The sequence below is a fragment of the Neofelis nebulosa genome, chromosome 6 (genome assembly GCF_028018385.1).
Source record: "Neofelis nebulosa isolate mNeoNeb1 chromosome 6, mNeoNeb1.pri, whole genome shotgun sequence".
NCBI classification, from domain to species: domain Eukaryota; kingdom Metazoa; phylum Chordata; class Mammalia; order Carnivora; family Felidae; genus Neofelis; species Neofelis nebulosa.
The window spans coordinates 69,693,731-69,720,057 of record NC_080787.1 but is presented as its reverse complement, the minus strand read 5'-3'; the positions used below and the strand labels follow the sequence as shown (position 1 = coordinate 69,720,057).

At 38.9% G+C, this 26,327-nt stretch overlaps 1 protein-coding gene across 3 annotated transcripts in view; it reads right to left on the bottom strand.

Moving 5' to 3' along the window:
- KCNQ5 (potassium voltage-gated channel subfamily Q member 5) overlaps window positions 1-26,327 on the bottom strand; it is a 519,096-nt gene that overhangs the window by 57,474 nt on the left and 435,295 nt on the right. The window contains exons 8-11 of one of the 3 annotated variants that reach the window (XM_058734458.1): window positions 19,155-19,249; window positions 15,097-15,123; window positions 10,225-10,281; window positions 6,423-6,643 (exon numbers count right to left, since the gene is read on the bottom strand). In XM_058734458.1, coding sequence (XP_058590441.1) covers window positions 6,423-6,643; window positions 10,225-10,281; window positions 15,097-15,123; window positions 19,155-19,249 — 400 coding nt within the window. The remainder of the gene's footprint in view (window positions 1-6,422; window positions 6,644-10,224; window positions 10,282-15,096; window positions 15,124-19,154; window positions 19,250-26,327) is intronic. The other 2 variants (XM_058734459.1, XM_058734460.1) reach the window with 2 other exon arrangements.

Genomic DNA, 26,327 nt, shown 5'->3' with positions numbered 1-26,327 from the left:
AACATGCTTAAGGGCATTCTTCCTCCTCAGCCTCACAAAGTAGAAAAGATTTCTTGGCTGTATCAGACACTACTAGAGGTTGCTTTCCCAATAGCCGATTCCCAAACATAAATCCTCAAATCTATCCAGTTACCATCTCCCTTTCCCCTGCTTGATCCAAGGGTTTCTGGGGAGTCTGGCCCCAGATCCAGGTACTGGATCCTGACTGAGACTGCAGATGCCCAATCATTTCAGGCACGAGACCCAATGCCACAAAATGACATAAATGGGCAGTTTTCCTCAATTTAACAAGAGATACCATTGTAATTCGGTCCCTTTTCTGCCTCTCAAAGTGTTGTGTCTGGAGAAGATGCTTAGAGCTGCTGCAGCCATCTTGCTCCCAGCCTGAGGAGGAGGCAGGCACACAGATGGGAGGAGTCAAAAGAAGACCCAAGAGAAGCGGTATCTAAATCAAGTCAGGATGATTGATGCCAGGAGTTTTCTTACCTCTGAATTTCTTTTTAAGTGGTAATATACACTTCATTATTATTTAAGGTATTTGAATCTGCTTCTTTTGTGTCCTGTGGCCAAATGCACCCTAACTGGTACACTGGCTGAGGAGAGAAAGGAACATGGAGAAATGAAGAGAGAAGAGATACTAACAGTGCCTGCAACAGGGGATTGGCCACAAGGGATCCCCACTATTGGAAAGTATTCCACATCTTTAGCCCACTCAGCCTCTGCTCAGGTGAACCCCCCACATCTCCTGCACTCAGGCCATGCCAGTCTTTCTCAGAAACATCTGGGAGGATGTGCCTCTCATGGCAGCCAGCATGAGCCCTTAGGATTGTCCAGCAGAGTCTCTACATTCCCCTAAAGCAGAAGCAGTGTTACATATGTTGAGACATGCAGTTTATACATGTACGTGGGTTGGATTTTTTTTTTAAACACGACAGGGAGGAGCTACCTCAAGTTACCTCCTTACCCTTCTCTGTCAAGATTATTGTATCTTTGAGTGCACTTCTGAAAGGCATTCCCAAGTACAGCAGCGTCCAGCAAGTATAGCCCTCCTTGACTGCAGACTAGCCACCAGAAATCTGGACTTTCCCCATCTCTAGTTTCATTCTCATGGATTTTGGCTGCTTGGTACTCCTCTTACTTGCAGTATGCCACTTTCCATTTGCTTGTCTGTTGTTGATAGCTGTCCATCCCCTGACACTACGTTTTGCATCTTGAAACCGGCCTTAGATGACCTCACCATTTGCCTCCCTCCCTGGGTAAACAGACGCAGATCAGCACGGCTATTATCCTGAGGCTCTTCCCAGATACTAGATCAAAACAGAAAGGGTCATCTAAAGGCCATTTCCTTCATTTGCCTAATCTTCCACCTCTGGCAGTCTTTGAAGATGATATAGTTCATAGGTTTGGCATTGGGGGGGGGGGCGTTGGGAGAAAGGCAAGATGGGATGGGATAGTGTCAAGGTCAAATTATTTATGTGGGAAGGGAATCTGACCAATTAAAGAGGGAAGAGTGAAAGTGAGTGGGGGGAAGGTGGCAGGGAAAAAGAAGAAATGAAAGAGGCTTAAAGGGGAATTGATTTGACATTTGGGAGCACATCTACAAATGTGTCCTAAGAGAAGACCATGAAATTAGGCTGCCTGGATGTGTGCTGTGGCTCCCTTACTTCTATGTGTTAGTCTTTGGGCAAGTTTTTCAACTTCAAGTCTCAGTTTCCTCATCCATAAAATGGGGATAATAATGTACCCACTTCATTATTCCCATTTCATTGGAAAACTTGAATGAAATAATAGAACGAAAGCACTAAGAACATTGCTTGCCACAAAGAAAGATACAATAGATGTTACTTTTATCATCATTATTTTATATGTTGAGAAAAAAAAGATTTCTACCCTACCTAATTTTTAAAAATTTTATCTCAAAAATAAAAACTGCATATATTTAAAGTGTATAACATGATGACTTGATATACATATAAGCATTGAAATGAAATTGTGGTATAATTATATAATGGAATACTATTCATACGTAAAAAAGTACATCCTGCCATTTGCAACAAAATGGTGAAATAAGACAGACACGGAAAGAAAAAGATTGCATGATTGTACTTATATGTGGAATCTAAAAAAGTCATATCCTACTTACTTTTAAAAATTATATGAAGAAGCTTAATACTATTGATTGACCAATGGAAAATTTCTATCTCTTATTATTGGATTTATAAACTAAAAATACTCTTCATATCATATTGTTCAAAATAAATTTGCTATGGCAATAGCACACCAGTCCCTTATAGTTTAATTTCTTCCTTCTGCCATATGTAAATTTCTGACTTCAACATCTGCCTGTTACTTTCCACTTCTCTGGTATACATGAATGTGGAATATTGGAAGACAGTTATGCCCTTTTTAAGTGCAAAAAAAAAAAAAAAAGAGGTTAGAGTGGGAGAGAGCCAAAGCATAAGAGACTGTTAAAAACTGAGAACAAACTGAGGGTTGATGGGGGGTGGGAGGGAGGACAGGGTGGGTGATGGGTATTGAGGAGGGCACCTTTTGGGATGAGCACTGGGTGTTGTATGGAAACCAATTTGACAGTAAATTTCATATATTAAAAAATAAATAAATAAATAAAAAAAAAAAAGAAAAAAAAAAGAAAAAAAAATTTCATAAAAATTACAGCAAAAAAGCTTAACATGGGATATTTAATAACTTTTGTAAGAGTCATTAAATTATAAAAATAATACCATCTGTAGTAAAAGGTATCAGATTTGGCAGGAATTATTAAAATTACAGATTAACCCTAAGTTTCCCTTGTTTTTCCATGATAGTATCTTTTAGTTACAGGCCCATTATTTTCCAAATGTAACTGCGTTACTAAGTTAAAGGCCAACTGGAATTTTCATTATTCTTTCTGTTATTCATCCACTCTCTCTGAGCTGTTCATGGGCAATGAAATGCCTAAAATATGTACAGGAAGAAGAGAAGTAGAAGAAAAGAGCCTCAGAAATGAATGAGCAAATAGATCTGGAATAATTGGGAGGTGGTTGTGGTGCTATATATTATTTTCTATGGGTAATAAGTGGTTTTTAGACATACTTAAAACTGGGAGAGACACTATAAATAAAAATCTATAATTGAAGTCAACATTTTATTTGATAGTTACTTCTGTTTTTTTCTTTCTTTCTATAAAAAGAACCTTCCAGGGGCGCCTCGGTGGCTCAGTCGGTTGGGCGTCCGACTTCGGCTCAGGTCATGGGTTTGAGCCCCACGTTGGGCTCTGTGCTGACAGCTCAGAACCTGGAGCCTGCTTTGGATTCTGTCTACCTCTCTGACCCTCCCTGGCTTGCACTCTGTCTCTCAAAAATAAATAAACATTAAAAAATTTTTTTTATTAAAAAAAAAAAAGAAGCTTCCATTTTCCCAAGCCCTAAAGTTGAGTTAAACCAGAGGTAAAGATTCTGGACTACTGGAGAAAAAGGGGAATCAGGAGACATGATCTTCTGCAGGTGGGCAGCCAACAAGGCTGCTTCCACAGAACAGCAATCAGGCCTCCTGTCACTTGCGGAACTCAGAACCAATTGAGATGGGCATCAACCAGGGAAAAACACTTCCTTTCTAACCAATGGAACTGTACTTGTATGAAATGATGCAGAAAATGGATGGCAGGAGACCTTTCCAATTTGTTATTTATTAGAGAATAGGACTTCTATTTCTATTTGTCTGACCTCTGAGACATCTTTGCAGTAACTGAAATACTGTGATGGATAGTGCTGACTCTAGGAGTCTTTGAAAAATGTTTTCCCTCTGGCCAAACATACAAGTAGAATTAATTTTCCATATTCAGGAACCAGATCCTATTGATTTTATATGCAGATGTGCTCAGCCAACCATCAGGACCTCACAGCACAAAGAATATTTTTTGAGGCTCCCCCCCATTGGAAGAGTGTGGACCCACTGTGGGTCATGCATGAATTTCTAGCACAGTGAGAACTCAGGATTAGGTCTGCAGATATCGGCACACCCCAGCTTGTCCAGGGATGCTATGATGTGGGTGAGCAGGAGCTCTGTTACTGGCTGAATTGTGTCCCTCCGAAATTGATATGTTGAACTCCTAACCTCCAGTACCTCAGGAATGTGACTCTATTTGGAGATGGGGTCTTTAAAGATACAATTAAGTTAAAATGAGCTCAGTAGGGTGTGCTGTAATCCCATCTCATTGGGGTCTTTATAAGACGAAGAAATCTGGGCAAAGATATGCATGGAGGGAAGAGGAAGTGAAGACACAGGGAGAAGGTGGCTATCTACAAGCCAAGGAGATTCTCAGACTTCTGGCCTCCAGAACTATGAGAAAATCAATGTCTGCTGTGTAAGCCACACAGCTGTGCTACTTTGTTATGGCAACCCTAGAGCCTAATACAGCTCTATTTGCACTATGTTAAACTTCATTAGACAATCCATGTCTACACTCAACAAAGGCTGTTGCCCAGCACTAAGACAAGGTACTCTTTCTACCTCTTGGCAGCTGGGGAGAGGGAATCAGCCTAAGGAGAGGGATTTGGTGACCATCCGCTAGACCAAGGGCCCCTAGAGTTGGGGAAAGGGAGAGGGCATTATGAAAAGAAGGCTCAATTTTTTTCTAATAGAAAATCATCCTTTGTTTTCTTTTGCAAAACTTTACATGCTCACTGTAGAAATAATGGGAAATACAGATGAAAAAAATGGACAAACAAAATGCAACTATGATCTCACCACTTGGAGGTAACTGTTCATACATTGTTGTAAATCTTTCCAGACCTTTTCCTATAAATACATGAATTTACACACACATACACACACACACAGCACAGCAAAATGGAATAGTTTGTTTTTTTATGACCATCTTTCCATGTCAATAATTTTTGATTTATAGTATCATTTCTAATGTCTGTTATTATTTCATTATATTGATTATATCCTAGAAATGGAATTGGTGGGTGGGATGTGTCCAAGCCTAGGCATATGTACAGGCTTTTGATATATGTTGCCAAATTGCCTTCCAGAAATGATGCATCCATTTATATTCAGAAAGTCTATTTTGAGTGCAACATAAAGCCCTGTAACGGGTAACTCTTTACTCAGCTGTTCATGGGCTTTCAGCCAAATTCCTGGGGAGGAGAATGTGGAAACCAGAGGACACTGAAAATCTGTGTTGCCAGTGACTCAGGACACTCACAGGCTTGATGGGGGAGTGTCCAGTGCTGGTTGAGGGGGCATTTCCTACCTTAGTAGAGTGATAGGCAGAGTGGAGCCTGGCAGGATGCGTATGTCCTGTGGCCAAGACGGGAGCTGCAAGCTCCAGTGGGAGAGGCCGTGTTGGGTTAGCACCTAGGCATCTACTGGGAAAGCATGGCACCCATGGAGTTGTGGAGAATGAAGAGGTGTGAAGAGGGGACTCATGTTGCTCACTTGATAGTGGGGATCATATCTCTGGGGATCTCTGAATGGGCTGGGAGGGACCCTTCGGCTGAGGTTCCAGGGATTTTACTGCAGGGAGCCTGAGATCACTGAGATTATGACCCCTGGTTGTTAATTTTATCCCTCAGGCTTTCAGGGCCTGGGAAAATACAGGTTATACCAGGGAATGAGTACAGAAGGCCCGATAGCCTTTGCAGTTTTTATGCATTAATGGAAGATGCTGTTTGACTTTGGTTCTTTGCCCAGTATAAGAGATCCCAGGGGGGCATACTTAAAAGGAAAAGCAAGCTAATCTTAAATGAAAAAGGAACTATTTTATTTTATAAACATGAAAATTATACGGCACTCAATAAAATGTGTTGGCAAGTAAACTCCTGACACATTGTATGATAAATAAAGTAGGCTAGCTCCTCTTGGGGGAAGAACTTGAATTCTACTTATCGTTAGATTAAGAACTTTCGACAGGAATCTTTCTAGGGAAGATAAACCATGGTCTCTGATTTACTGGTGGATAGAGCATAGTAGAAAAGGGAATAGCACCTTCATTGTTGTCCAGAAAGGGATTGTTACCCTTCTTACTGTGTTTCAAGACATTCACAGAGCACCTGGTCATCTTTGGGCCATGGACCTTTGCTGGTCAGACATAACCTATACATGAGAAGGACAGTCACGTTGATCTTAATATGGACTTTGAGAAAGAATAATGTATTGTAGATAAGAGTGAAGAATTAACAGCAGTTTGACTTCTTTGTAATGTAGATTTAGCTGCCAAAGTTGCTCCCAAAAGTAAACTTATGTTCTGTACATTTGCCCAAGGCAATGAATAAATTTCCAATAAAACAAACAAACAATTCTTTCCTTGGGGTTGTTTTCTTCTATCTTCAAGTGGTACCATGGAGAATTAATTACTTCATAATCTTGCTCATGATAGCTTATCCAATTAAACATAGTTATGGAAAAACAGGGCTTACCGTCTATCACTGGTTTAGGCTGAGAACTTTTGAGGCGCAGCGAGGGCCGGAAGCGGGTTCGGTCGTTGAAGCTCCAGCTTTTCTGCACTTTGGTGGGGCTGCCCTCGGCTGTGATGTCGGTGCTCGGGGACCTCCTGTCACCTACTGAGGCTTGTCTGCTCTTAATACTCTGGCCCCTTGGGCTAGCCATGCGTACTCGCTCCTTAAAACTTAGCTTCTGACTGTGGACAACAGAGGCATGATTATTCCATTTCAAGCAATCTCTTCCACTCCACTTGGGTAAATACTTTGATGAAACTGTATATTATATTTCAATAGTGTTTTCAGCGAGTAGGAGCATAGCAATATATTCTTCCCTTACTGAAAATCTGAGCTTTATTTAAACTCTCTCTTTGCATTCATTTGAGCTCAATCACACTAGACAGGTATGCACACCCTTCCTGGATTCCTCATAGAAAGGACTGAGATCGGGCACGGTAGTTTGTACACAATTACCCTGGAAACAACCAAGAACTGGTTCGGTATTTGCTTTAGAAACAGACTTTAGCTTTAACCTCAACTTTAGAGATGAAAAAAAAAGTTATTTTTATTTGGGAAAATATCTCTTTGTGATTTCTAAGCCTTTCTACAGGGATGACAGTTACATATACATATATATCTACATTCTGCATGCATTTCATATTCCAGGCAAGATTACGATATCCATAAATTCATGCAATCTCGTATCAGTTGGTGGTACTGCATACATAATATTAAACATACAACACTTAACACCCATTTCTTTAATGCTCGCATTCATTCTTGTGAGACAAAAACCACACAATGTAGAACAGCCCCAACATATAATGAATGTGATGACTGATTAACGGAATGAGATGTTATGTTCACTAACACAATTTCCTGCTATTAAACAGGTTATTGATTTGCTGTGGCAGCTACTGGTAAATTATATTTGTTCAGACATTCAGTTCTCAGATGCCAGCTAGGACTGAAATGCCGTGTGCTGATCAAGGAAGCATCAACAACAACAAAACCCAAAGTGCATCTCCGTGCTTTCCTAATCAAAAGATGTAGTGTGATGTGGTGGGAAGGGTAGGCTGGAGTCAAAGAGACTTGAGGTTTGGAGTCCTCAGCTCCAACATAAAGATGAAAACAGCAGCGTTGCTAAGAGATTTTTGTGGGAATCAAATGAATGGTAGGAATTGTCATGTACCCATTTTGTTTGTGTTCTTGTTTCATTTCTAAACCACTGTTACTCATTAGAAAGTGACACTGTTATCCAGTGACAGGCCCGGGACTCTATAGGGTCTGAAGAAATGAAGGGTGAAGGGTCTGAGGGCAGTAACTTGGAGCAGCCACTCTGAGATGCTGAGATTGCAGTCATGCTGCAGCCTTTGTGGGGCATGAAGGAGGCAGTGTTCTCATGGACACGGATTATCTGAGACGAAGTGGAGTCCTTGTTTTTTCCACTTACCGCAATGTCCACTGTCCCCAGCTGCAGCATGCCAACAGCAAATGTGTTTAGTGGATATGTGTTTTGTAGCTAACAAGAAACAGTAACATTTATTTTTCCATGCCTAGTTGCTTAACAAATGATATTCTAAAAAGACACCACATTTTATGTGTTTACATGAAGACAAATCAAATAATGAACTGCGGTGATCAGAAAGTCCTGCTAACAATAAACAAGTTGACCATGCAGCTGACAGCCCCCCCTCTAAAATGCAGACATAGCTAAGTCCAGCGTGACTAGCTGAAGGCACATGCAGGGAACAGGCCGGGCAGTTTTGTGATGGGGTCAGGTGGGTTCAAGAATTCTTTAAAACAATCACATCAGTCAAAGGCTTCCTTTGTACTTGACAAATGCATGATTAAATGGTAGGTCACATTAAACAACAGCAACAATAACATATAAAACTGCATCTTTTTATGCTCTGGTTAGGTTCTTCACGTCATCCCAAACCTTCAGATTATTTAAACATATCCTCAAAGGGACAGGGCCCAAAATGTCTACCCTTTTCAAGCTTTTTCTTTCTTTCTTTTTTTAAATAGTAAAGATTTCATATCTCTTCAGTTTCAGCACATCTGTTCCATCATTTAAATTTATGATGATCGGGTTCAGGAACATATGCTCAACTCTGCACCTTTATTTCAATTAATGAATGGCTCAAGTTTACACAGCTATCATTACAAGTATTCTCACTATACTTCATCTAATTGATGATCTTTTCTGGAGTTAATAGATGCTAATTACTACAGAAGGCCGAGTTTAGTTAATATCAAATCATTTTCTCAAACTTTAAAGATTTATCTCTTTCTTATACTAACTAAATGAAGAGGAAACTGATGAAAAAATCATAAAACCATTTAATATGAAATTTAGTTTTTCCATTTTAAAAATTTCAATTACTGAAGAAGTAAAAAAATCTAAAATAAGCATCAGTGTCACACCTGGCATGGTTTATCTGCAGTAACAAAACATTTAAAAGCAATTGCTTCTATGGAAATAGTTTTTAAAAGATGCCTCTATGAAACATTTTGATATTATCTCTAATAATCAATGGAAAGTGAAAATAATATTAGTCTCTGAATCTTAGTACTATTTAAAGCACTTAAAGTTGATAGAAATGAATTCAGGTACTATTTCCCTTTTTGTCCTTCTCAACTGCATGAATATTTATTTGCCAATGTCTATATTAAAAAATAGCAGAATTATTTTTAACTGAATCCAACATATTACCTATGAAATTAGAAGAAAAAAGATGTAATGTTTTCACTCTCTCTTTTGACATAATTGTATGAAAGTTAAGAATAAGATCTTAACCCAGAACTTTTTAACCAGGCAAAAATTTTGTTCTCCAAAGCAAAGACCTGTTCTTACAAAAAGCTCACTTTTGTTAGTTTTTCTACTTCTTTTCCCCTTTGGAAATCAACAGAGCATCTTGTTTAGATGACTATTAACTTGATTAGATGAATGTTATTGAAAATGCACATTGATTAAAAATATAAACTCTTTGCTGGTCCATTGAAGTTTGCATTATTTTCCTGCTTTTTTTGCCACATCTATAAACACAATTTTTTGAGGAAGATTTATGTAACAATATTTTGAGGAAGACTGTCAAAGATTATTCCCAGGAGACCAAAAAGGTGGTCTCTCTCTGGAGAAAGTAACCAAAGGACATCGTGGTCATGGATTGCGGCATCTTTGAGTATGCAGTCCCACCTTCCCATCTGAGGACTATAGTGGGGGAGCCTGCACAACTACTGGGAATTCTGCAAGGGAATTCTTCCCTCTCTAGGAACCAGATGTACAAGTTACTCAAATGGCCCAACATGCAGGCTACTACCGGTTGTTCCCTGCCAGGGAACTATGTGGCATTACTGTAACCCCAGAGTAATCCTCTTGGACCTAGAATGCTATAGTTCTTGTTATCCTTAATTACGGTTTTAGCCCTTCATAGGATAAGCATTCAACAAATTCTCGCCCCAGGCACAATATGGCAACTGAGCCAAAACCATCCAGTGCGTGCGGCAGCTCAGCAGTTGTCCTACCACAAGGGGGCGCCAAGGGGCTGACTGCCAGTGCTGTGCGGGACCCTGCCTATTTGTCCCTGGGGTAGAGTATCAAAGCAGGCAACAGGCAACAAGGAAAATTACAAGCGGGTTGAAAACCTCATTCAAGAAGTCCTTAGGAAGAGTGAGTCTGAGCAGGGCTCAGGTAGGATGGCGGTGTAACCTGGTCATGCACCTGAGGTTAGTTGGCATTCTCAAATTTCATGTCAATAGCCGGGATGCTGGGTACCTCTGCTTCCGTGAGGTGTACATTCTGAAGAGCTTCTGCTTATTACTACAGAACTTACTAGGAGTGAGGGAAATAGAGCAGCACATTACTAAGCATTTCACCACCATGAAAGTGCTCAGGGATTTCTTTTTCTTTTTAGAACAAAGCCATTTGACTTTATTGTTTTTCAGATATAAGTATACAGACTATTTAAGCAGTGAGTACTAACTATGCAGTTTAATCGTGCTGCTGGAAATATAACCAGTGCTCTTAATGGTTAGGCTGAAATAACTGGATGTGAAATAGGGCATTACAGATGATGGACATCTATGTGTTAGCATCTGATTCATATGAAAATTAAGAAGATAAATATTTTAGAAATAGCAATCCTTGTAATAAATAGCAATGCAACAGAGTAGAAATGAGAACAAAATATTTCAGAACTTAAAAAAATAAATATTTATAGGAATCAATGAAGTTGATACCATTAATTGCTTTGAAATATTTAAAAAAAGTTTCTTGATTTGTATAAGACACCTGTAGTTATAGTTAATATTGGTAAATAATTGTCAGAATACATGCTCAAAAAAGTCAGAAGAAAAGATTCTAAGTCACTAGCTTGTTAAAAAAAGTTTCTTACTGTAAGTCGTATGATGTGTTTTAAAAAGACTAAATCCTTTCCCTCTATCAATAAATGAGAACAGAAGGAGAGACCATTTTCAAAAGATTATTTTTGAAACAATCTAACATTTTGCCCATAAGGACACAAGTTGATTATGCTGAAAAAAGAAGTCTAGTCTTACTTAGTTTAACAACACATGCAGATCATTCTTTGCGCACAGAAGAAAGAAAATGTAAATAATGGAAAATAAATGCAGACGAAATACAAGAACACACAGTCTTTTCTGTCAGCATTCTAGAGTTCTCTCCTAAGAGCCATTCATCTCAGAACCTTATGAAGCCAACCACATAGGAGCTATTTGGACAGAGCACTCAGTGGATCACAGCACAAGATGATAACATAATAAAAGAGTATCATTTATGCTTTAACTTTTAAGACATGCATCCTTGTAACAGTCTCACAAGAACCTGTTAAAGCAACTTTAGATAGTCTACTAAGAAGTCTGACAGAGTTCTATTTAAAGCTATACACTGTGATCAAGGCAGCTTAACTATGGAGCAGGCACATAGCCAACAATTGTTGATTAAGGAGACAGGGTAAGCAGAGGTAGCGAGATTTACAGATCATCCCTAAACCTCCATTGGCATGATCTATTCTCGTAGCAATAAAAACCTAGTAGGCAGGAAGAAGTTAAGAGCCTTTTTGTGGCAGTGTGCTCTCGACGGCTAACTGACTTTCTTGTCAAGGAGGAAAGGAGGAGGACATAAAACCTCAAGGTGAGAATATTGGCTTAATCTGGTTAGATGGTTTATAGGTAAATTCTATTTTCTGACAGTGACAATTTATACTAAAATGGAAAAACTATCCAGTTTAAAAAATGAGTTGGAAAATTCCTTAATGGAATGATTAATTGCAATAAAATCAGTAAACATATTCACCACATATGAGATTAGAACTGTTTTAGTGGGAAGACAGAGGAAAACAAATGAATAATTAAATGATGCTAAACAACTTTCATTTATGGTCTAAGTAAAGGAAGAACAGAGCAGGCTCCATTGACACTAACGGTAATGTACCTGACCCTGTACCAAACAAAGACACATTATTTTAACTGTTGTTCAGCTGAGCTCTTGAGACCGTTGGTTTGCATTTTAAAGAAAAATTTTGGACCTGTCACGAACAATGCAAAAGCATCATGGAACTGGATGTCTTTCCCTAGCCAAAACATCATAGATACATTTTGTTTAAACATACCCTAACCTCAGTGTAGAAAGACAAAAATCTAACAAGAATATTCCAAAGCAGGGAACCTTGTTAACTATGGGGGTAAATGAATGTGTGATGCCTCACTACATTCTGCAGAGAGAAAAGCCTCTCTGTGTATGGCCTGGTCATTCAGAGGTAACAAATGCCAGGCACCTGGAGAGAGTTATTGGCTACTGGACTAACCTCATCTACACTTGAATTACTCCCAGTTCTTAACACAGTGAAAAACCATGTGGAAAGATTTAGGAGACTCTAGGCTCTGAGATAGCTGGAAGATAACAGAGTTGGCTAAAGTTTCTCTCTTCTGCTTCTCTGAATCACCATCAATAACCCTGTGGCCCCAAACACAGTGAGGGGCTTTGCCTTGGGGTGGTGTTGACCAATCCACTTGAAACTGGGACAAGGATTATCAATATTATTAGTCTAAACCCAGACCTGCTCTCGTCCAAGAAACAGTCCTCATTCTAAATGCATTTTCTTTTGTTTGTATTTTGCTGGAGTAAGGGCAAATTTGTTTTTCTTAAGGTGGCACTGTTGCTGTTGTTAATACAATAGTCTTTTTGCATTCGTTATGCAGTATTGGAAATTCCATTGCCTATGGAGCACAACAAGGTGAAAGCTAACTTAATGTTAAAATGGGAGTTTCAGCTTGTTTCCTTCAGAATGAAATGTTTTAATTTTTTCATTTTCTCTCTTTTTATGTATTTCCTTTTTCTCATTTTTGTTGGTGTTTTTCTTCATAAAACTACTTGAGGTCAGGAACATTTAATTACTCCATCCAAGAACTGTATATTGAGCATATTCTCTGTCATAGCTTTACCCAGGGTGATAGGATACATAATTGGGGGATAGAAGACCTAAGTGTATGAAGTATGAAGAAGCATCAACTAAGGCACGTGTGCTAAATAGTAATAGAGGACATGTTTCACAGTGGTTTTCCAAATGTCCATGACCAGAGAGAAGCAAGAAATCTCTGTTACATAGCTCAGTGTTTCTGTATATGTTCAAAACTGAAGGTGAGTTATTTTTGACACCCTTAGTCACAATTATGTAGAATAAATTTTAACGTTTTAGGTATATGTGAACATCATGAAATTAAAAAACTTTGGTTGTTGTCTTTTTGAATCACAACAGCGGACTAGGAGGTTCCTTGTTGGAGTGAGGAGAAGAAGCTCAACAGTGACACTTTAGTTTTGTCTTTACTTTCTGCCTTGGTGACATTGGGAAAAAGTGCAAGGTCATGTGTCAACCCAAGGGGACCCCTCCCTCAGGACTGCCATAAAGAATCGCACTTTTGAGCATTTTTATGTAACTCACAAGTTTCCCTTTTAGGCACCAATAGCTCTGTTTTGGAGGATGAAACCAAGACATGTCACCTTACTCTTAGGCAGCTATGGAGTTTGTGCCAAAGATTTGGAGTTTCTGCCTTTAGGATTTGGAGATAAATTACCCTTTGTAAATGGATAGCTCCGAAAACAAGGAAAACTTTTCAAATATCATCAGACTAAAAGAGCTTATAATGGCTATGATTCATTTTGTGTAACTCCTTTCAGGTAAAATTGTCATGACAGAAGGATGGTGGGGTTTGTATGGATGGAGTCTAGACAAAAGAGGACTAAAGGGTCAGAACTGGCCAGCCTGCCTCTGCTAGAGTCTATACAAAGAATGTTCTGAGTCTGATGACCAGAACATCTCTTTAGGCAGAAATATCTATAAAGTGGAGAAGACCAAATCTTCAGGCTTTAAAACTTTCTGGAAGTATCATCCAGGAATATCCAAAGATCTTTGCTCTAACTCCTTGTCTACCAAAGAAGAGAAGGGTCTTTAATGCCACCCTGGTGTAGGCTTACCTACCCCAAAGGAGTGTTGTGCATCCTACCACATCTGTCTCCCACGATAGGTGCATTTATGTTTTGGCTTGTGAATCTTTTTAGGTGTTAATTAGCATAATGCAGAAATGCGTGGGCCAGAGTCTCATCACCCCAAGTGAACTTCCAAAACTAGTTTCAGTACTGTATACATGTATTGCAATTAATGTCATTAGTAGGACAGTACAAAACTAAATGAATGATCCTTGGACTCCCGTTGGTCCCCACTGAGGGGCCAATTCTGTGCGGGTGGGGGGGGGGACAGGGAACACCGGTGTTCCCTCAATACTGAAACAAACAGCAGTGACTGGAAAAAGTTTTTTCTTCTTCCCTTTCAGGCACCTGGGTTTCTTCTGCTGGTTCTGCCTCTGCTACTCCTCACACCATCAGTGCTGAGATCCACCTGGCTCTGTCCTTTGAAGCTTTGCTCCCAAATTCAGATCCTTCCTGGCACTTACTAACACAGAATAAAATGTTCTCTTTCACCTCCTATTCCCCTATGTCTAACTCTCTGCTTTTTAATCTGATAAAGCATTTCCTTGAAAGGCATGAAAGAATGACCATAAATTACTTGGTGAAGTTTCTGGGAGGATTATCTTCTTCTTAAAGGATGGTGGGTGCGTGAGCGGGGCGGGTAGGGGGAGCTCTTCTCCTGAAGCATGTCACCTGAGTAAGCCTCAGCGCTTAATGAGCTGGAGATGTCACAGAAAGATTGTTCCTACCTTCTATACACAGTGTTCCTTTTGCCAAAAAAACCCAATTTCTTATTCTAAAAGAAGGACCCTGAAGAAGGGGAATATATCTTACACTGCTTCCTGGAATTTGAATACTTGGGTTAAGACTTCTCTCTGAGAAAATGGTAGCATGAAATAACCAAAAGCCGTAGTTACTATTTTTCCCCAAGAATGTTCCATGCCCTGCCGATTGTAAAAAGCAGTGAGTGAGTTACGGAGACACTTATGCTTCTAAGGGAAAAAAAAGAATCAATGAAACAGCAACCTTTGCAGGCAATATTGTGAAAGGTCACTTTTAATCATTTCCAGTTTGTGATCAATTTTACTTACATGAGACACATTTAAAACATCTGTTAGGCATCAGATTTATAAACAAACATGTAGCAGAAGAGAAATCACAAACCTGCTTGATGTTTCCCCTTGTTCTTTCCTTCAGGTGCGTGCAGGCAGAAGAGAAATGATGATAAACTGGTGAATACATGTATAGCACTTGATAATGGCCAAATTGGAGATTGGGGAATAAAATTACCTTAAGTATTTCTTTTCAAGCAAGATCCATAGAAGCAACAGTCTTTGTAATAAGTGTGCCTAACTTTTAAACATCTATTTTTTGTGCCACAGACCTGAGCTGGCACGTTTACTTAGCAAGACCAACAGTGCTCACATGTCACCCAAAACTATAGACTCTTCAGTAGCTGAAGTTATCCATCCATAGTTAAGAAAAAGTGGTTCTGATCTAACTGGCATTAGCAAAGACTCTTAGAATGGTGCTGGCAACACTGTAGCTGTAGTCCTGTGCTTTAGGCAGACTTTTGAGTTCCTAAATCTGGATTCATTAATGTGTGACTGTGGCCTTGCACTTTAATCACTTGTTGAGGAAGATTTTGTTTACATATTGCATTCCATAGGAATTCTCTTGGAATAAATTAGGCACATAGAAAGTTGATCACAACTCTCCTAGCCTAGTGTTGGATGGCATTTTTAATAACCCATCTAGGCAGATTCAGTTTTGTGCAACCTGGTGTAGGGTCCCTGCTCTTTGGGAATGAGCTGTGTGTCCTTGGACAAACATCTTACTTTCTTGTAGGACTTGATTTTCTTATGAATAAATTGAAGGCGTTAGATTAATAATGTCTAAATTCTGACTTCTTAAGTATCACATGGCATCCTTGGAGCTTGATAATTCCCCACAGCTTCATAAAATATTAGACTCATTCCCTAAAAGAGCACATTTACCTGTGTTATACACTTTACATAGCCTTCATTTTCTTGGAAAAGAAAATCAAGAAAAAATATGTCCTGCTGTAAATCCTTCTGTTATTAAAACAGAACTTTGAAATAGCAACTGCTAAGACCTTGAAAATGTATGTGAGACCAGCCAGACCAGAAAGGAGAGAGTTGGAAACTGCTGTGTGTATCCCTGGCAGGTTTAAGTGGGTATGGCATGCCCCTCCCTTCCCCGCACATTTGTCACACCCCTTTTCCATCCTACTCCCTGGAATAAGGTTGAGGAGTCAAAGCATCTCATTTTATCTCTAAAACTGCTGGGAAGAAGAGCATGAGTTCGTGTTTTTTTAATAACAATATCATTGATGATGCTGCTGTTGATAATATGATCTCTCTTCCCTGACCACCTGTTTAAAACTGCAGTCCCTAATGTCCCTTAAATTCTTTCCCTACTTTACTTTTCTCCTTAGCACTATTGCCATCCAATATATTACATATTTATTTGTTTGTTTGTTTTCTCTTCCCAATGTTTGTTGAATATATATTCCCTGCAGCCTGAGATTCTAATCTATTTGTTTTTTTTTTCTTTCACTGCTACATTTCTAGTGTCTAATAGCACTTTCACTGCTACATTTCTAATAGGTACTCAATGAATAGTTATTTAATGAATGCATGAATGAATGAGTGAATCATTTCTTCCTTCAGAAGTTCTTAAACTCTGAATGTTATAGGAAATATACTATGTAAATAAAAAGAAGTTTCAGTCTGTTTCTGACTACATCACTCTGCACTCAGTAAGCCAGCTAATTATAAATGTCAAAATATCCCTCTAAGTTATTGTAAGTTACTCTCTTCAGAGCTCTACAAACTTGAATAAAGCAGGTATGCTTTCTAAAGCAAAGGTTCTGAACTTGGCTTCAGGGAGTCCATGAATACACTAAAATGGTAGGCAAAGTTTTGATTTTTTGTGCATTGAATATTTTTTGTCAGAAAGAGTAAATAATTATGATCATTCTCAATGGTTTAACAACAACAACAACAATAATAAAGATTAAGAACCACACAATTTGGAGCAATAATGTGTCACTAAAGGGAGAGATGTTAGGACATCCAGGTTCCTATGAACTTTGCCAGTGACTGTTGTGTCATTCTGGACAAGTACCTGTTATTGAGTAAATGGGACTGAGATTCAGAGATTAATGTGTGTGTGTGTGGGGGGGCATGTAGGGAGACGACAATGAAGGGGATGGCTGATAGCCAGAATGGAATAGGATGAATACAGGTGTTTGCATAAATTCTCCTCTACCCGCCGCGCCCCCCCCCCCCCCCATTTAAAATGGAAGATATCAGAGGAAACAGAGAAATTATGTGAGTAAAATAATAGCTTATGCATTGGGAGAATGTGACTCATTATTAATTTTTTTCTAGGTTTCAGAATGACCTTAATCCAAAAACTTGCGGAACTAGAAAGCCAAATTATCACATGATAAGAGACCACTCTCTTCTGTCACTTAAGAACCTTCTTTTGTTTTTTTCTACTAGCCTTCCTCTTACAAATTAACCCAGACAACTTCATGAGTACAAGACATGCAATTTCTATACAATTCCCATTTCTGATTCATACCCCCAAGTACTAGATGGCATGAGTTATGTCCCTTTTTTGTTTTTAATACCACAACTTTGAAAGAGTCTTATACTCAACAGAGGAAATTCAACTAAATTTTAAGATCTATGCGAAAAGACAATTCTCATCCATGCGTCCATTCAACACTATCCATGCTTCTATCCTTGCTAAGGTTCCATCTCTTCTAAAGCCTAGGGTTCTGTGAGTATCTGTCACAAGTGCTGACAAAGTTTTGACTCCAACTTCTAGGCGCCATGTCCTATCGGAGCTTAGAGGTTATCTTGCTCACCTTTAGTCCTTCACTTGGTAGATGGGAAAACTGAGGCCCAGGGAAGATTAGGGAAGCAATGTAACGGATCCTGACAGTGACACATTTATAGCTTCTCAACAGCATGCACTCTGAAGCATCACAAATCTCCTTCGAGACTGAAATTCCAGGCAACAAGTCATGGAGGTTTCCCCAGATGATTCCTCTTCCACATCAAGTAAGAAGGAGGTTTTTCTGACTGAATCACAGTAGTTAGATGCCTTGAACCCTTTTCAGCGACTAGGACTAAGGTTTTGTTGGACTAGGAAGGGAAACAGCAAGTGCTCTAAAATACTAAGTCAGATAAGCACTTTGATAACTTTTGAACAATGTGAGGAATGGACTGTTGTAATCAAGCTGGGTGACACACAGAAAGCCTTTCCCTTGACTTGGTTGCTTTGCTTGTTTCACTGATTTCTTTAATTAGATGGTGATTATGATTTAGTATGTTCTGCTAGTTGAACTGGAGTCTAGGATTTCAGGACTAAGGACTTTTTTTTTTTTTTTTTAATTAAAGATCACTGTGGTAGTCATTATGGTCATTCATAATTTTTCTGGTTCTCCTCTCTTTTTCAGGCACATAGTATGATTGCACTTTCCCATCCTCTTTGAGTTGAAGCATGGTCAGGTGATTTGTCTTGACCAATGGAATGTGAATGAAAGCCATATTACTTTCAAATTTTGAATGCTTATTTCAACTTTTAATTTGATTGGTCCCATGGCTTCACTGTAGGTTATAAACCTATTAGGACTCCAGCTCTTCTTTTGCTACTGATACTAGTTTGATCAGCAAGTGAAAGCTCAAGGACCATCCTGTCAGGAGATCCAGATGAGAGAGGGCTTTGAGGGACGTCATGCAAACATACATTGCTGTCAAAGTTTTCCCTGCTTGGGGTCAGGTATTGGATGGAGTTTAAACAGTCATTGTTTTTCAGGAGTCCTAGTGCTTACCTATAGAATTTTGGTGGGTTTTATGAAATGATTTATTAGAAAATAAACATGTAATAATAGAAATAAATCTCTATAAAAATTTGGATTCCTTTAATCTTTAAGCTCAGTCTATGAATGGTGAGGAATGATCCTGAGTCCATTTAGTTTTGTGCCTGAGTTGCTGCTGAACAGGGCTGAATCTCTCAAAGAGCAGCAGAGAATAAGACAAGCCAAAAGTCAACACGTGTGTGTGTGCACGTGTGCTCATGCATACATGGGTGTATGTGCAAGTGCGTGTGCGTGCGTGTGTATGATTTAGTTTGCAAACTTGAGGAGGCTTGATGACAGCATCAGCTGTCACACTGATACCTACTTGGTGGGGCTGCAGGTGTGCAAGGCCTTCAAGTGTGGCTTCCAGGTTGCAATGGAAACAGATTTCTCATCAGCTGCATAACTACGCCAAACGCACTGCATGTGGCATACATGAGGACATAAAAAACAAAAACAAAAGAGAGGAGAAAACAGAATAACATGAAAAGGGAGATTATTAAGTTACTATATCTTAAGAATCTTTTCCTTGTCATACTTGGCCCTGATAAATGCCCAAAGGGTGAAAAAGACTACCTTGGCATATTCTTTCACATTAGTAGAATTGTTTGTCCAAACAACTCACACCAAACAAAAAAAGTACCAAGGGGTGCCTGGGTGGCTCAGTTGGTTAAGCATCTGACTCTTGATTTCAGCTCATGTCGTTATCTTGTGGTTCACGGGATCAAGCCCCAAGTCGGGCTCTGTGCTGACAAAGTGGAGCCTGCTTGGGATTCTCTGTCTCCCTTTCTCTCTGCCCCTCCCCCACTTGCTCATGCTCTCTCTCCCTTTCTCAAAAAAAGAATAAAAATTAAAAAAAAGAAAGAGCCCAGCAATTACTTAACAACATTGTTTCAGAAGTAAATTAAAAAAAAAAAAAGAATAAAAGTACCAAAAGGTAAAACATGAAGCAATTTTTGAATTGGCTAGGAAGAGATATGACTTATTTGAGGTAAATTATCTGAGCATGAACATGCCTTCCGGGAACCAACTGTACATCTTTAATCACTATTTGATAAGATAGTGGCAAAGGACTACTGGAAACCCACAATGCAACTACTAAACTAACTAGTAAATTAATGACCACCAGAGTCATTAATGTACGTGAATTAGTGTAATTCCATGATGAACTGTGTAATATTCCTAATGCTAAAAATGGAGACACTGGTAACAAAATGCAGGGCTAAAACAAGATGGGGAAATGTATTCTCTAGGAATATAATTGGAAAGTTAAAAATTAATGTCATGGTTGGGGTGCCTGGGTGGCTCAGTCGGTTAAGTCAACTTCAACTCAGGTCATGATCTCGCTGTTTGTGAGTTTCAGCCTCCCGGACTCTGTGCTGACAGCTCAGAAACCTGGAGCCTGCTTAGGATTCTGTGTCTCATCTCCAAAGGCATGGGAATTAAAAGCAAAAATGAACTATTGGGACCTCATCAAGATAAAAAGCTTCTGCACTGCAAAGAAAACAATCAACAGAACTAAAAGGCAACCAACAGAATGGGAAAAGATATTTGCAAATGACATATCAGACAAAGGTCTAGTATCCAAAATCTATAAAGAACTCACCAAACTCCACACCTGAAAAACAAATAATCCAGTGAAGAAATGGGCAGAAGACATGAATAGACAATTCTCTAAAGAAGACCTCCAGATGGCCAATAGGCACATGAAAAGATGCTCAACGTCACTCCTCATCAGGGAAATACAAATCAAAACCACACTGAGATACCACCTTACACTGGTCAGAGTGGCTAAAATGAACAAATCAGGAGACTATAGATGCTGGAGAGGTTGTGGAGAAACGGGAACCCTCTTGCACTGTTGGTGTGAAGGCAAACTGGTGCAGCCACTTTGGAAAATAGTATGGAGATTCCTCAGAAAATTAAAAATAGATCTACCCTATGACCCAGCAATAGCACTGCTAGGAATTTACCCAAGGGATACGAGAGTGCTGATGCATAGGGGCACTTGTACCCCAATGTTTATAGCAGCACTTTCAACAATAGCCAAATTATGGAAAGAGCCTAAATGTCCATCAACTGACGAATGAATAAAGAAATTGTGGTTTATATACACAATGGAATACTACTTGGCAATGAGAAAGAATGAAATATGGCTTTTTGTAGCAACGTGGATGGAACTGGAGCGTGTTATGCTAAGTGAAATAAGCCATACAGAGAAAGACGGATACCATATGTTTTCATTCCTATGTGGATCCTGAGAAACTTAACAGAAGACCATGGGGGAGGGGAAGGAAAAAAAAAGTTAGAGGGGGAGGGAGCCAAAGCATAAGAGACTGTTAAAAACTGAGAACAAACTGAGGGTTGCTGGGGGGTGGGAGGGAGGGGAGGGTGGGTGATGGGCATTGAGTAGGGCACCTGTTGGGATGAGCACTGGGTGTTGCATGGAAACCAATTTGACAATAAATTTCATATTAAAATAAAAAAGGATTCTGTGTCTCTCCCTCTCTCTGTCCCTCCCCTGCGTGTGCTCTGTCTCTCTCTCTCTCTCTCAAGAATAAACATTAAAAAATTTTTTTAATTAAAAAAATTTAATGTCATAGTCTAAGATTATGTTTATGGCTTTCTGATGTAAAACATAAGCTCTCTTTACTTTATACATAATTACACCTGATACATACAATACAATGTATTTTCATGTAGTCTTCACACTCAGAGTATGGATTAAGACTCTTATTTTGTATAAGAGAAAATAAAGGCTCAGATAAATTAAGTGGTTGGTAGAGTTGAGACATTATCTCAGATTGCCTGGCTCTTGGTCTTAGAATCCCTCTATTGTCCTTTGCTTACTACTTGCTGACTATTGCTGGAAAAGTTTTCCTTTAAACTGTCCATTTGAGAGATCGCTTGAACGTACTTTCCATATAGATTTAAGTGAATTTTTTCCTTTGTAATAAGTCTGCAAACATTTATTTAAAAAAATTTTTTTTAAGTTTATTTATTTTGAGAGAGAGAGAGACAGAGAGAGAGAGGGAGAGTACAAGCAGGGGAGGGGCAGAGAGAGAGAGAGAGAGAGAGAGAGAGAGGGAATCTCAATGAGGGGATGAGGGGCTCAAACTCTCAAACCATAAGATCATGACCTGAACACAACCAAGAGTCGGATGCTTAACTGACTGAGCCACTCAGGCACCCCAGTCTGCAAACATTTCTAATGACCAAGTGATTACTCCAATATCCCAAGAGAAAAGTTTTTTTTATTACAATTCATAAATCAAAGCATTCTACTTTATTGGGCAGATTCATTTAAATGGGTCATATTCCTGCTAAATAACTATCATTCATGATTTTGAAACTTATAAGGAAGAGAACAGTGATCAATGATCACTGATCATTTGATCAATAGTCAAAACTCACAATGAAGAGAATATCATTAAATAAATGTGCACTGAACAAAAAAAGTTAAAAACTGACCCAACAACTTTGGGAAACTGGCAGTATCTATTAAAGCTGAATGTATATATATCTTATGATACAGCTACATACTCCTACATACATACTCAGTAGGTGTGTTTATATATGTTCATCAAAAGATATGTACTATAGTGTTCAAAACTGCACTGCTCTCTTAATAAACTGAAGCTGGAAATGTTCAAACTCCTACTAACAGTAGAATAAAGAGGTAAGTTGTGGTACGTTAACATAATGGAATGGTACACTATTACAACAGTAACAGCACACTGGAACTATGCTTGATGATGGACAAGCTTCATATGAATAACGTTGAGTGAAAGAAATAAGACACAGAAGGGTACATGTTGTGTAATTCCATTTCCATAAAGTACAAGCAACAGGAAACACTAAGCTATGCTGTTAGAACACCAGCACAGTGAGGGACAGTGATTGCGAAAAGGTATATAGGAGGTACTGTTTAGGTTCTGTTTCTTTATCTGGGTACTGTTCACACAGCAGTGCTCAGTTCTCTTTAGATATGTGCTCTATTCTGTATTCACATTGTACTTCAATAAAATGTTCAAGAAGTGATATAAAAAAATAGAAAAATATATAGTAAGACCTGAGGGTATATATATTTTTAAATATTATTAAGGAAGGTTTAAATAATTGAAGCAGGGTTTCTTGCCTGGAGCCTTGCTTACATGGCTCATGTTGATTTATCCTACAGATCTGTGAAAACTTCTGCTAAATATGTTGGTATCTTAAAGAGTAAAACAATTACTGTTTCATCTTGAAATGGTAGTTTTTGCAAATATTGTACAAACATAATTTACAGAGTGACCTCGAGTAACCAATGAAAACACATGGGTTTATTACTGCAGCTTCTTTTTTTTTTTAGTTTATTTATTTATTTTGAGAGAGAGAGAGAGAGAGAGAGAGAGAGTGCGTGTGTGTGTGTGTGCCCATGAGCAGTGGTAGGACAGACAGAGAGGGAGAGAGAGAATCCCAAGCAAGCTCCACACTATCAGCACAGAGCCCCATGAGGGATTTGATCTCACAACTGTGAGATCATGACCATGAGATCATGACCTGAGCTGAAATCAAGATTTGGACACTTATCCGACTGAGTCATTCAGGTGCCCTTATTATTGCAGCTTCTCATGTAGTGAGGCCCAGAGAACTTCCAATGCTTTGATAGCATATATGGCTGGTTTAATTTAACAATTTCCATAGAAGGCATCATATATATGTGAATTCAGGTGCTTTGAAAGCATGACCCACGTAGAACTAGAAGCACATAGCAAGTCTGTGCATTATTAGATACCAGTGACAAAAATCCCAAACAATATAACAAAAAGTGGAACTAAGACATTACCTGCCAATGTTATAAAGAACTGGGGGCAAGAGAAGCCTCTTTTAGAAAATTGAATATTTTCTTAAAAATGAGACCTGGTTTCTTGCTCTTTTTCTATCACATTGATCTCAATAGCTAAGCTCTTATTCCTTTCATTACTCTTCTCCCAGAAATGTCTTGTAAATGGGAGGTACAGAAGGAGCAAGTGGCAACTATATTGGGGCTGATATTAGGTAACAGTCAAGATAGAAGTGGAAAATGTAACTCCATTAGTCTTATACTCTTAATAACTTTGTCTTGTCCTTAGCTCCGTCTCTCTCTCTCAGCTAATTGGCTTCAAGTACCTGAACCTCAAGGCCACAACTACATGTTCAAATAGCTGATGTTTCTGTATTTACAGTCAAGATCACATAGTGGTTGACATGAGAAAAATGATGCCCCCGAGGGATATGATGTACATGGCATAAATAATCCAAAGGATAAGCCAACAAAAACCAAAATGAAAGTCAAATTTACCATTTATCAGGTGACCTTGGTGCTTTAGGCAGCCAAAAATTTCAGACTTTGGTCTATAATTGTAAGTATAATATTGGTATAATTAAGTTTTTAGGGAGTATTTAGTTTGTATTGTCTGGAGTATAACAGCTATGGCACATTTGACCCTTTCTGGAAATTTTAGTTTCAGGTCACCTCCCAAAGGTATAATTAACATGGATCTGATTATTTCCAAGGTACAGAATTTAAGAGGTCAGAGAACTAAAAGATTTAGGATGAAAACAAGCAATCCCTTTCTCCACTTTGCTTCTGATTAATTTTTAAAAAATGTTTATTTATTTATTTTGAGAGAGAGAGAGTGTGTGTGCATGAGCAGGGGAGGGGCAGAGAGAGAGAGGGAGAGAGAAAATCTCAAGCAGTCTCCATGCTGTCAGCACAGAGCCCAAGGCAGGGCTCCATCTTAGGAACCATGAGATCATGACCTGAGCTGAAATCATGAGTGGGATGCTTGAGCCACCCCGGTGCCTAACTTCTTGAATAAGGATAAATGGTAGATAAAGTTTTGAGATCTTGCATGTCTAAGAATGTCTTTATGCTACTTTCACACTCCATGAATAGTTTGGCTGAGTGCAGAATTTTAGGTTGGAGATAATTTTCTTCCATAACTGTGAAAATATTGTTATGTAGTCTTTTTTTCTTTAATTTTTTTAATGTTTATTTATTTTTGGAGAGAGAGAGACAGTGAGAGTGGGAGGGGGCAGAGAGAGAGAGGGAGACACAGAATCCGAAGCAAGCTCCGGTCTCTGAGCAGTCAGCATAGAGCCTGATGTGGGGTTTGAACTCACGAATGGCAAGATCATGACCCGAGCAGAAGTCTCATGCTCAACTGACTGAGCCACCCAGGCAACCCCAAGGATCCCCTTTTTTGCAAGTATTGTTTTGTTTGAAGTGCCAGGCACTTGGTAGCCCTTCTCCTGTGACCACCAGTTCTGGAGAATCATAACATAACATTACTTTGATAAAATCCTTCCCTTACAGTTTCCCTGTACTCTTTTTGAGGCACTCCTGTTAGTTGGATATTTGATCTCCTAGTAAGGTCACCTACCTTTCCTATTTTTTGGTTTCATTTTCTCTGTCTTTTCCTTCTAATTTCTGGGAAGTTTTCACAATTTTAGTGACCTTCTGTTTTCTTTTTTTTCCTGCTGTCACATTTTTCACTTCTAGGAAATTTTTTTTTTCAGTTTGTTCTTTTTCATGACTAAAGCACTAAAAAAAGATTATGTAATCTCTGTATAAGGCTTGAGTGTATTAACTGGTGGCCTTACTTTTTTTTTTTGGTGGGGGGCATAGCAGTATCTATGGGAAATAAGCCTGTCTGGCAGCATCCACTTCACAAACTTTCACTTAATTCCCCTGTTTCCGTTCCAGTAAACATCTTGGCTCCACCTTGAGCTGGTCCAGTCTCTCTTGATGTGAACTCTCTAACACGGCACTTTTGAAGATTCTTTAAATGCTAGCCCCAAGCTTTCAGGAATACATAAATGAGGATGCAACTGCTGCTGTTTGATTATGATTCAGACCCCAGGGACGGAGTTCCAACTCTTCCTAGGGTTGGCCTGGAGATCAAGTGACATCATGTATTAGAAACACTCTACAAACTGGAAAACACTTTGCTAGTCTTGGGTATTATTAATAAAAGTTGTGACATTTGGGCAAGTATTCAAGCTGCTTTCTTTTCCCAGACTGCTCCACTTGAAATGAAAAGTTAATTTAAATGAATCATGCAAAGATATTGACACAGCTAAATTTGCTGAAAGCTGCTGGGCTTTTAAACTTGTCTCTAAAACCCAGAAAGGCTGGTTAATTTAATTGTCTCACCAACCAAATGACAAAGCAATTTGGGCATCTCAGTGCCCTTTTGTTTTTTTTAATTTTTTTTTATTGAGGCATAACTGACACATAACATTAGTTTCAGGTGTACAGCCTAACGATTTGATATTTGTATGTATGTGAAATGATCGCCACAATGAGTTTAGTCTCCCTTCAATGCCCTTTCAGAAAGATAGCAGCTCTGGCTTAAAACAAATGACATTACTCTTGGTCTTGATGCTTTGTGTGTTCAGCAAACCAAGGCAGGTTTATTGGGTGAGAAAATAAATGGATCAGCAAATGAGGATTGCTATTCAATCTAGTGTA